General features: G+C 30.4%; 1 protein-coding gene across 1 annotated transcript; it reads right to left on the bottom strand.

Annotated features, from left to right (window-relative positions):
* Window positions 1–2903: 2903 nt before the first annotated feature.
* LOC134695902 (uncharacterized) lies at window positions 2904–13092 on the bottom strand. Its single transcript, XM_063557385.1, has 9 exons — window positions 13011–13092; window positions 9315–9374; window positions 6995–7055; window positions 6558–6628; window positions 5798–6049; window positions 4836–5034; window positions 4475–4570; window positions 4046–4141; window positions 2904–3806 (listed from the first exon to the last, which is right to left on the bottom strand). Exons 2-9 carry the CDS (start codon window positions 9368–9370, stop codon window positions 3213–3215), a joined length of 1425 nt encoding a protein of 474 aa, XP_063413455.1. The 5' UTR covers window positions 9371–9374; window positions 13011–13092; the 3' UTR covers window positions 2904–3212.
* Window positions 13093–13127: the final 35 nt, after the last annotated feature.

The raw sequence follows: 13127 nt of genomic DNA, 5'->3' as shown, positions 1-13127 counted from the left end.
TTATATAGTTATAAAAAAAGCATGAATATCTAGACAGAAACCTGACGAATCCTATTACTAGAAAATGGCAAATAACCTGAAACTAATTAACAACGAAAATATTCATATTTTTTCAACTGATTTTAAAAGTCTGTTCTTAAATTGTACTGTTACACGAGGGGGCCATTTATACGACTGTCCTATGTAAAGGGGGAGAATTTAGCGCAATCTAACTGTTTTGACCCCGCCACATTCTGTATACATTGTGTCTGTTCAACGTAAGGAACCTGTTATTCAGTGGTTGTCGTTTGTTGATGTGTAACGCATTTGTTTTTCATTCATCATTTTGTACATAAATTTAGCCGTTATGATTTTCTCGTTTGCATTGTTTTATATTTGTCATTTAAGGGCCTTATATAGACTTCTAATATGCGGTATGGGCTTTGCTAATTTTTTAAGGCTGTGCGGTGAGCTATTATAATTGTTAATGTACAAAAATGTATTTGTCATTTTGTCTCTTTTGGAGAGTTGTCTCATTAAAGTCATACTCCATCTTCATATTTTTATATACATAGATAAATATGAAGACGTGGTATGCGTGTCAATGACACAACTCTCCATCCAAGTCACAATTTGTAAAAGTAAACCATACAAATATTTTTAATTATTCATCAATGTTTATAATATATTTACCACAATGAATTTAGACAAATAGGATATGTTCGTACCTCATGTTCAATTGTAAATACATAAATCATATTAACCCCCCTACGGGTGCGGGTTTTTTTTCGCTACATTGAAGACCCATTGGTGACCTTCGGCTGTTGTCTGCTCTATATGATCGGGTTGTTGCGTTGACACATACCCAATTTCCTTTCTCAATTTTATTTTGTGAGATATATATGATGTTTTACTAGTACCTAGATCTAATTATTAAAAAAAATAAGTATACTTTTCTGTTAACATTACTACTTGATCCTTATTCTTTATTGATCTTTATACTGTTGTCTTTGTATGTAAATCGTATTTAAACTGAATTTAGAGATATAATTTTTCTTAAAATTGTCGTCATTCCTATGGAAACGAACTGTGCGCCTCTACTTGCCGACCTGCTCTGGTTTCATAAAAATCAGAGTTCCTTCAGATACATGTTAAAAACAAGAAGATAAACTTCAGAAACAGAATCTATGACAAACGATACTATTTTAGTTTTGAAATTATCCATTTCCCGAACCAAAGTAGCAATATACCAACTTCACCTGCGTATGGGTTACATATTTCCTAATTCATTCGGTATTCAAAAACTTGCAGCTACTACTCAGACTTTGAAAAACATCACTAGCAAAGCATCGGAGCAAAGGATAGGATACCAAGACCTTGTTGGTAAATATTTCGTATTAACTTCACAAATACTACACGATGGTCTTCAAGTATAGATGTTATGTACTGACGTTGCATGTTTATCCTCTTAATAACGTGCACGTGTTACAGTATGGTTTTATTTGTCTTTTTTTTGCGCGATATGTATTTGAGGTGTCTCGGTACTTGTACATCCCGACATTGTGCTATTGTGCGATGGTAATTTTTTGAATTCTTGACTTTCATTTTTGCTAACGAGCTATGTCTATATTTCTATTCCTTAAAATTGCTACCTTTAAAACGTGTTTTATATGCCTGCTTTGGACACTAAACGTTTTGACTTGTCCTATCATATAACTATAGACATATGATGTCATGTTAAAACGAGCATAGGCCATGACAATTTGTTTTTCTTTTTTTATTAACACATCGTTTCAAAAACCTGTTGTATTCACCAGTAAAGCTCAGAAAGTTTTGTTTGTAAAGTCTTAGGAAGCTCAGAAAGTTTTGTTTGTAAAGTCTTAGGAAGCTCAGAAAGTTTTGTTTGTAAAGTCTTAGGAAGCTCAGAAAGTTTTGTTTGTAAAGTCTTAGGAAGCTCAGAAAGTTTTGTGTGTAAAGTCTTACTACGCTCAGAAAGTTTTGTTTGTAAAGTCTTAGGAAGCTCAGAAAGTTTTGTTTGTAAAGTCTTAGGAAGCTCAGAAAGTTTTGTGTGTAAAGTCTTACTACGCTCAGAAAGTTTTGTTTGTAAAGTCTTAGGAAGCTCAGAAAGTTTTGTTTGTAAAGTCTTAGGAAGATCAGAAAGTTTTGTGTGTAAAGTCTTACTACGCTCAGAAAGTTTTGTTTGTAAAGTCTTAGGAAAGGTCAGCTGCAAACTATCACAAATTTTTCTGTAACTGAATTATTTCATACTCTGGTTTGTTGTAAAATAGGGAAAATATACGTGTGGTTTATGTCAATGCTGATCGCACTAATATTAAAACAGATTAGGTTGTAATCTCTTACGGGTACCGCTGCGATATAACCTTGTTGTGCAAATGCGGCGTAGAGCAACCAACAATCCATCAATTTTACGGGTTATATATGTCTTGCGGAAACAACATATTTGTTGCAAAAATAATAACAAAAAGAATATTCTTAATATTGTAACACCTTAAAGAAAATGTGCAGACGATGAGTCTGTTTACAAATGTCCATAGCTCTGAAACTAAAATCAAACATTAACAAATATTGCATTATTGAAACTATTCAGACGAAATACTGCAATTTAATATCAAAATTCCCTATTCATTATTTATACCCAAATTTTATCCTTACATGATTCTAGCGATTCATTCAGTTTTTGTGTTTTCTATAATGAGATTTAACATCGATAAACTGTTGTTACCTTTTATTTTGAAAAGAGAGTCACTGACGAATCTTATGTAGACGAAACGAGTGTCTGGCGTACTAATTTATAATCATGGTACCTTTGATAACTATTTATATATTTTGAATAGATACATTGCATACACACATTCTATCCTATTCTATAAATGTTCATGCATTAACCCCTTGATATATTTTGTCAAAATATATTCCAAATTGAGTTGCTTTATTCCACTTATATATTAACACATTCACACACACACACACACACACACACACACTCAGGCAAACAAATCTATACTTAGAGTTAGAATAGATCTAAGTTAGAATATCACTTTATTACCTACATATGTGTAAGATCATCTGACTATAAATATATAAATTATTGCAAACATAATAATATCTGATTAACTAGTTGTATAACAAACATACTGTAGTGCTTGTTGAAACTAAATGTTGAAGATGTGACAATAAAAAAAGTGAATAAAATGTTAAACTGATAAGTTCTGTTAATTCTTTTCGACATTCTCTTCCGCTTTCTCTTTAAATTCAGGTTTATCATCCATTTTGTCTGTCTCAAGATTTTCAGTTTTCTCTTGAGGCACGAGGTTAACATGTGTTTCCCCACGTGCCACGTGCTCCTCTGGTTTCTCTTGAAGTTTTGGTTTACCATCCAATTTCTCGGTCATTTGATCAGCAGTTTGCTCTTCACATTCGGGTTTTCTATCCATTTTGTCTGTTGCATGATCTTCAGTTTTCTCTTGAGGTTCGGGTTTTACATCTGTTCTGTCAGTCACATCATCTTTAACTTTCTTTTGATGTTCGGGTTTATCCTCTTGTTTGTCAGTCATTTTGTATTGGACAACACCTTTGTATAACAGCGGACCATATTCATGTAAATACATTGAAGGCCACACAACGTAGTCTATTTTATCACCACTCTTTGTGTATCCTCTGAAATCATCCACATTTGTATTTGCTTCAAAGGTATAAACTAAGGGTGGATCACTGATGGCACTATACCAACAAAGCTCAATGCATTTATCTACATATGGCTGTAAGTCTTCAACTAATCCAGTATCTTTCTGTCTTTGCCAGTAACTCTACAATTCGAAAATTCAACGGCGGTTACATAATATATTACTGTTCATTATACTGTCAAGCAATCAGTGATGAAAAGTTAGCGTTTCGCAATCAAAATTACTCAAATCAATATCATAAAGAAAATTGAAAAAAAACAATTTGTACTCATTGTATTGATCTTTATATACCAGAAAGGTAGTCTTATCTTTTAATGTATATAGTGGAAACAAATGATTTGAGACCGACATTGTTTACTCACCTCACACAACGTTGGTATAAACTGTTCAGCGAACAATCTTCTTGTTTCTTTTATTATTTTACTGTTTTGAACTGGAAAGTCGTTTTTTACCTTTTTCTGCAATTTAAAGTATATAGTTTAAATGTAAAAATGATAAGTTATTTCATAAGTCAGAACGTTTAGAAGATTTAACGAAATCATTTCTCAGAGGATTATTTTCAAACCAAAGTATACATCCTTAACTTTATGGTTTTCATAAACAATGGAGGTCTTGGTAAACTTGAATTGACCAATTTAGTTTCAGTTTCAAAGCCTTCTACTCCTTAAACAACAGGAATAAAGCATATAACAGATAAAACAAGATGAATCAGAATGTTAAATGAAGGCAAAACTAATGGATGATATAAAAAGTTCAAATATTCACTCAGCTTTGATCAAATGTTGTAATACCTCATTCTTTGATTCTTTTTCATCCAGAGAAAGCAGTATGGTATGCAGGTCTGACAGCTGCATTTTTGCAACTTCACAACAAAAGTCCCAGCAACTCTGAAATGTTAAGATGTTTCAATGTTAAATTGGTAACATTGTGATATGATAGACTATATACCGGTAGAACTTATCTGACTTGAGTATACAGCATTTTATTTGTTAAAAGAATAAATAAAACAAATTTCGTACAGATTGTTATCTTGTTCCATATATGTGTCGTGAATGGTCAAGACATATCATACATGGATTTAAATTGATTATAAACATCAAATATCAGTAGGTTTAATTTGGGTTTTTTTATTAATTTTTCATAATTTCTTACTTTGAAAATAGCTATCAGTTTTTCACATGTCATTTTCTCGTCCATGTCTTCGTTGTTGATAATTTCATATGCATCAGTCCAAGAATTGTCGTATAGACTATTGAATTTTTCTGAAAGTTTCTGTGGACGTTGAGGGTCACTTAAATCTGTTATGTAAGGATTTCCATCAGTCATTCTTTCTCCTGCTATTTTACTTAAACTATAAAAGCATAGATTACAGAGATATCATACAAAATGAACAAAGATAGTTCTTGGGTTCTGTATTAAATGTGTCAATTAAAATCTTAGTGTTGCACATCTTGTATAAAACGTTGCTTGAATAGTGTTTGTTTAAAACAAAATAACTTAACTTCTTACGCATAACAAACGTTCAAAGTGTTACTCTCAATTAATGAAAATAACACTTTTTAAAGTTTGTGCTTCCGACCTGGTTTTATTCCTTTACCTTTGCTGAAAGTCAGGGATCTATAGGTTAATCAGTAGGTGCTTTTTGACTAAAAGTGATTAAAAAAACACAGTCACATTCATATCAGGTTAACTTTGCCCGATTGAGTTCGGTCCTAAGTTATCAATAGCTTCCTTATCTATCAACGTGAAATATTAAAATATTATGTCATAAATCAGATCACAACAGAAGCACACACATCTAATCGGATGGAACCTTCTTAGTCTACACTATAACTAAGTTAATTTGATCAAATTTCACATAAAGTAAATAGTAAAGAAAAGTAGATAGAGAAACCTGGTAAAACGAACTTCGATCAAACATTATGATATTAATGGACATGGACTGGAAAGTACATTTCAAAATAAAAAATCTCATCATTTAAGGAGATTGTCTTAGAATATTTAATAACACTCTCAACCGATCTCAATGTTCCGTCTCTTTATTACTATAATGTAGAATATGTGCAATAATGACATTATATTGAATCTAAATCTCTAAATCAGTATAGTTTTACCTAGTTCGAATACGATCAACCTCTTTACGAAGACCAGTATTTTCGATGGTAAGTTTGTTCAGTTCTTCTTTTTGTCTCGAATGCTCATCCTTTAAAAATTTATCACCAGACGTCTTTTTAAAATCAATAACTGTTTTATCCCGTTCCATACTTAATCTATTTGTTTGTTTTTTCCCTGCGTCCACTACAGCTAGTAGCTTATCATATTGCTTCTTTTGTTCGAGTAACCTTTGATTCAATTCTTTGTTTTCCCTGAAAACATACATTTCTTTTTTTCAGAATGATAATTATGTATAAAAACGGGTGTAGCCATTAAAAAACATAAATTCAAAACACTTTTTCTACTTCAATAAGATTCTTTAATCTGACCATATAGTGTTTTGCCTTAAAAGTACACTTAAACGCAAAAATATTGCCCAAACAGAACATGAATTGCTTAATGATGACAAAATAAGAGATTTTAAAGTTAAACTGATACATCACTGTAATATCAAAAAAATCAAAATGAGAATGGTCTTGTATTACTCGTTTGAGATGGATAGAGTTTATTCGTCAGAATTTCTTTTCATTCATTTTATGTATTTGTAAAGCATATTATTTAGGAATCGAGCTATACAACAATATAGGTATTGGTACATTATTCTTCTCAAATCGATTTCGAAGATGTTCAATCTACAACTATCTTGAATAATTCAAAATTGATAAACCCAATACTTCATCATAATATATATATATATATATTTATTGTTTATTTATATACTTTTTTAATCTTTGGTTTTCATTGATGAGTTTTTGATTAACTTCTTCTTTTTTCGAATCAAATACTTCATTCTGAAAATAAATTAAAATTGAAATTATGTTTTTACAGAAGACTTAACTTCCATAGTAGTTGATTCGCCTGAGCTATAAAACAATTTGGTACATTGGTTTTAAAGCATCGACTCTGAAGATTGTTTGATGTCATGTTGAGTAATTAACAATTCAGCACACGGGAGTTATAGAGCATCAGACGATTCACGAAATAATTTGTTGTTGAAAGAGCCGCAAATACTAATTTGGAATAATAACTGCCATTAGTAACAAGCAGGCTTGTATAAATAATACCACGATAATCACAAACTAGTTTTTGTTAAATTTGCTTTATTTTCTAAAAACACAATTACAATAATCTTTTTTTTTTAACAATTTTATACTTACTCCGTCTTTTTTCTTCTGATTTGTAGGATTAAGTTTTGCAAAAACGATTCCTCCATTTTCACTAGAAAAAGTCAAAAGGTAAAAGTAATAGGGAGTAAGTGCTAAAGTAAAATAATCAAACCGGTGTAAAATTATTGTTGACTGCTGTATTGCACAAGCATAAGCATCTTACCGATTAGTTTTCCTTCTTACATCATTAATTCTACATGTTACTAAACATGTATGTCATCATAATTACTGTATTTGTTTACCTTAACTATTGTGTCTGTATTTATATTGTCTCTGTAAACTTGTATCTAGTTTTTAGAGAATAAAATATCTATCTATCTATCTGTTTCTTATTCCCCACCTTTTATACCTACTATAGCTGTTGGATTTCCTCACACATTGTTGCCAATATTATTGATTTCAATGCAACTGTCATACAAGTGAGAAGTTTACCTAGCCATAACATCAGGTTCAATCATTTATTTTTCTTAAAATGCTTTGAACCTAGTAGTGTCACGGAATAGAAGTTCCTTCATAATATAAGTTCCAAATGGAAAAACTATTCTGGAATATTATTTCCACAGGAATAAATATTACAGTAGATGTTCCTAACGGAATAAATAGTATAGAATATTTGTTCCATCAGGTACAGGTATTATGACATTGTTTATAATAAAGTTTCCACTGGAACTTCTGTTAGGTGGAACAAATATACGTTGACAGTAGGAAAAGGCAGACGTAACTACATGGTCCGTTTGTTTGCGTTTGCTTATGTAGTTGTTCAGTGTGTCTTCTGGGTTTTTTTTTTCTCCTTTTATGGTTGATGTGTTTTTCTATTTTTTGGTGTGTGACTTGGATTTGTTTCAGTTAAATCGATTTTTAGACTATTGAATATGTTTACACTACTACAGCCTTTATTGCTCAATATTTTGACATGTATAAAAGATTTTGGAATAGAAAACGTTTTCTCCTTTTCTTACTTTGACCTACAGCCTGCAATCCAAAATTTGTTTTTCAAATCTCAATATTTAATTTAAAGTCTAAACAATCCACGACCTATTGTTAATTCATTTCACTTATGCTTCTTTGTACAGTTTTTACAAGATTTGTTTCCCATGGCTAGAAATTTGACCAAGAAGTACCATTAAAGAAAGTGATAGTCAAATATAAAAAAAAATCAACGAAAAAAAGGGATTAAAGTCGAATAAATTATTATCATCATTCAAGATAAATAAATAAGAAGTTATTGGTCAAGTATTTATCAGACTGGTCAATAATGGTTCAAACCTTGAATTTCTCTGATTTAGTATTGTTAAAAAAAAATTGAAAACAAGTCGAGAATTTGTTAGGTATAGGTTAAACAAAGGTCGGGAATGTATTCAGATTGTTTCAAGGTTGTCGATTATGAGTTAAGAATTTAAGTATGGCTTAGATAATTATCGATTACAACATCAGAATTCTTAGCATGATTCAGACTACATTCAAGTTATATATGATTAACCAGTAATGGACTAATTAAGAATAGTCGAGTAAAAGAAATCACCACCTCAGACTGTTTCTGGTTTAATTTATAGTGTAAGAATTAAGGTTACAGTAGTATGACGCTGTTCAAAAGTCACAATTTGATAAAGCAAACGCAAAAACGGGTGTCAAACTAAAGCCGAGGGAAACGATGGCAACAACGGATAAACAGAAACACTGAACTATAAAAAAAAAACCGCCAACATTCATAAGAACGAACTTTTTTAAATGATGTTGTCTGTAAGATACTAGAATATAATATATTTTTCAAATCAAGTACCAACAAGAAGCCTTATCAAACTTTCTTTTTCTTTTAGATTTAAAACTACTTTAGTTTCAGTCTGGATTCATAAGGACTTTATTGCTTACTTTCAAAGCATATACATGTGAATTTTAGTCGGCAGTGCAGGATGTAAGTCTCGGAAATATTTGCCAATTTTCTAAAAGTGTTTTCAAGATATAAGACAAAATAAATAAAAAAAGATACAAGCATCATTTTAGATCGTTTACTCATTTTTATGAACTACTATTGTGGTCGAACATTTGATTAATATTTTGAAATGTCCGCCAAATGTTGTTTGACCACAACTGGTGAATACAAACTTTTGGGGTTTTTTTTCATTCGTTTTATCCGTTTACAATTTCCCTTAACTTGTGCCAATGAAAGTTAACTATTATCTTTCTGTTTTTGAGTCGAAGTCAAGGCTTATCGATTGTTTAATTGTTTTAATCAGTAGATAAAGATGTATCAATATATTGAAACTTGTTGTGCATACACTTATATATATATATATATCACATATACACTTACCCGTTTGGTGCCGCCATTTGTATCCGTCCGTATGTCGTTTTGGACATGGTTAGCATCAATCTGATTATAAAAAAAAATAAGTATAATTACACAACAAAACTACTCAGTTCTTGATAACTTAGATTGTGTACACTTAAACTTAGTGAATCATTTTTTTGTACAACAACAATGCAAATGACTTTGGAATTTCAAAAAATCTAAAACAAGAGGCTTTCATAGTGACAGCCAACCGGATTGTTCCTTCAGAGGTCAAACCCTGAACAGTTGAGCAAGTTCGGACACAACAGTTAAGCTTACAACTACTCTGAATTTGGATCGTGATTGAACATTTAACACATCATAGGTTTGGATTACCCAAAATAAATATTGTCAAATTACTCAAAATTCATACTTTTTTTTAACTTAAATTCATATAAAATCAACAACCAGTGATGACTAAATTTTTCAACATTATGATTAAATCACTTAATATATATTGTTAGATACAACATATCAAAGAACCCAAAGAACTTTGTTTTTGTTGAAATTAAACAAAGATTAATTAAGAAACCTTTGGCCTCATTGCTGTATCATCTTATTAATAATGAAAATAAACACAAATTTAGATTCATCATTTGAAAGAACCTTATATATTTTTAATATATGTTGAAATCTCACACAGATTAATTTTCAACACCTTTTTGTACCAACTTGAAAACTTAGCACAAAATCATAAATCTCAATAGACAATTTAAGCTTCGTTTCTAAAGGATTTAACTTCATAAAAAAAACATTTAATTATATAGAATTCAAAAAAATAGTTTTTACATAAGTTAGAAAAAAGAAACCTACCAAAATATTGTCAGGCAATTAAGCAAAGAACAGAAAAAGATATCGAAATTTTATTAAACATTGATACAGTATCTTTCAAAATTCTATAATGAACATTTAATTTCTTACTTTATTTATACAGTCATATAAAGCTTATAATCATCAACAAAACCTTAAGAAACAGAAAATGTTTTTTAAAAATCTGTCAATCCAATTATATTTGTCAAGTAAGACATGTTGATTGTGTTACCTTATTTTTGAAATTTTTACCTATTATGTCTGTTTGTTTTGTTCACGCCTCGTTGTCAATATAATGGAATTTGATGCAACTTTCATACAAGTGAGAAGTTTAGCTAGCTCAAAATTTTAAGTAAGTTAGATCTTTTTTCTATGAAATATTCTATCAAATGCTTTCTATATCGAAAATTTTATTCCCACCAATGTATTCTACATTTCCAGAGAATTTTTATTTTGAATGTTTTATTTCGATTATATATAAATGCCACATCAGTATTCCGCTGTTCAAAACTCATAAATCGATAGAAAAAAAAACAAATCCCGGTACCAAACTAAAACTGAGGGAAACGCATTAAATATAAGAGAACAACGACACAACATTAAAATGTAACACACACAGAAACGAACTAAGCATCAGACAAAATCCGATGAAAATAGCAGGTATAACATCAAAACTAAATACATAAATTTGGGATAGAAAAGTTCTGTTACACGTCTTATAACAATGTGAATTCACACTCAAATATAAGAGGAAATAAACGACATAAAAAACACATAAGTTATGTAAAAAGTATCCACCAGCCAGCATCCTAAGGTAACGTCGTATACAAAGAAATAAATTCACATAGTTTTTTTCTGTTGAATCTTCCTAGCCATGTTTACATCATTCGTGTTAAATCTTATCTTTCTTGTTTTTGGGGGTTAACTTAATTTAAATTTCATCTATACGTTTTCTTTCTAACTGTGACTTTATCATTGGTACAACACAACATGAATCCTGTCATTGTTTTATAAATACACTATTACTGATTTTATCTTTTTGTTTGTAAAAGATATTCGAATTCCTGTATCATTTAATATGATGTTTTTCTTGATTGATTCTTTTGTTTGCGTTTTTTTCACAATATCTTTAGTTGTTTAACAAAAAATATGAAGAGTTCAACACAAGTCGCTACAAAGGAGTAGGTCCTGTATGGGCCTGTTTTGGCCTCAAATTTCAAGTTCATCTGACGAAAGATTTTGGACACTTCAAACACTTAAATGTCTATCTTAATTGATTCAATTATTTTTGTGAAAGATTTTAACTGATTCACTCATAAAATAAAGGCAACAGTAATATACCGCTGTTCAAAACTCAAAAATCCATGGACAAAAAAACAAAATCGGGGTAAAAACTAAAACCAGGGAAACGCATTTACTATAAATGGAGAACAACGACACAACACTAAAATGTTACACACACAGAAACGGACCAAGCATCAGACAAAATCCCACGAGAATAACAAATATAACATCAAAACCAAATACATGAATTTGGGATAGACAAGTACCGTCATACGTCTTATCTCCGATTCAAGCTTAAATATGAGAAATCTGTCAAATATGCCAAAAACTGTTACTTTTCCTATGGTTTTTGTCAAAAATGAAAGTGGCCGCACCCGTGTTCAATCTCGACCTTTATATATGTTATGTCTCATCATTAAACACAACTTACATTTCAATATCAAAAATGAACACAAATGCGGCCACTTTCATTTAAGACGAAACCGTCTAAAATTTAACTAAAATGCTGAAATTGTGAAGCTTTCAGTAATTAAGCATGACTTAATTATGCAAATACCCGATATATGTGCATTATAATGCCAAAAACATTCTATATTTATGTATCAGAGGCATTATACCTTCCGAAAAATAACTAAAAGTTTACATTTAAATAATTTTGTAAAACTGCTATATTTTGGGGCCAAAAAGGGGTCTTATTGAATCTACTCCTTTAATTTATTATATCGTCATTTCAATGAGTTATTGCCTTCTTTCGTCGGATATTTGTTCTCCTCTGAAAATATTCTAGAATATGTTAAATATGTATTGGTTTGACGTTTTACATTTATTGTTGATTTAATTAAAGGTGTGTGTGGATGTTGCATAAGTTATAACTAGCACTTACCAGATATAAGTGTATGACGTCTATACTAAACGTAATCTGTTTCTTCCAAAAACAATCTTACTTCAAAATTGGGGTTTTTTTTTTCAAATGTTACGAATTTTCAATTACAAGTATTAATCGTTTGTATTGTGAGTTCAAATGAAACATAGTGTCCCCCTGGCAAATCTAGAGGTCACCATATCGAATTGTTAACTTTCGTATTTTATTTTGTTGATAGTATTGCTCAATCTTAAATTATATATGAAATATTTTGTTAACTGTTCTTTGTTGTCTTTCTTTTTGCTTTTACCCTTGGTTTTATATGTCTCTTTGATTGTTGTTGATTTTCTATGATTGAAAGCTATTTATATCTTAGGCAATATATATCATCGTTGATGAGATTTATTATCGTTTTTCTGGACGTCCATGTTGTGACCTTTCAAAACGAATGTTTAACATTAGTTTGCAATAAACACTATAATAACATTTCTAAATTTTTGACTTAATAAACAGGTTCAGGATCAATAAAAGCCAATTTATGTTGATCATTGCGAAAGTAGAGAGTATATTTAAAAGTCTTTATTATTATGTCTCGACTTCTTTTCCGTGAGGATATTTTTGGTTTTAAAGACAAATATCGGTCAACATGACCCCCACATAAGTATACTCTAATTTTGGAAGATCGTATAAAGTTAATGTGTCTCAGAAGTTAGTATACTTACTTTCTTTTTTGAAGTCTCCAATGTTTATGATTGAAATGACTTCTCGGTATCTAACCTGATATGCATGATAAGTGACCTTGTTTGAATAAGCATATATAAACATTTTAAATGATTGAC

This window comes from Mytilus trossulus, chromosome 14 (assembly GCF_036588685.1).
Source record: "Mytilus trossulus isolate FHL-02 chromosome 14, PNRI_Mtr1.1.1.hap1, whole genome shotgun sequence".
NCBI lineage: Eukaryota > Metazoa > Mollusca > Bivalvia > Mytilida > Mytilidae > Mytilus > Mytilus trossulus.
This window is presented reverse-complemented; position numbering and strand designations above follow the sequence as displayed.

Bases quoted from the DNA above. Each gene is read 5' to 3' on its own strand.
- LOC134695902 (XM_063557385.1), bottom strand. From the start codon at position 9,370: ATGCTAACCATGTCCAAAACGACATACGGACGGATACAAATGGCGGCA. The intron at 5,035-5,797 runs GTAAAACTATAC...ATGCTTTTATAG, and splicing joins GTTGATCGTATTCGAACTAG to TTTAAGTAAAATAGCAGGAG. The intron at 4,142-4,474 runs GTATTACAACAT...TTTAAATTGCAG, and splicing joins AAAAAGAATCAAAGAATGAG to AAAAAGGTAAAAAACGACTT.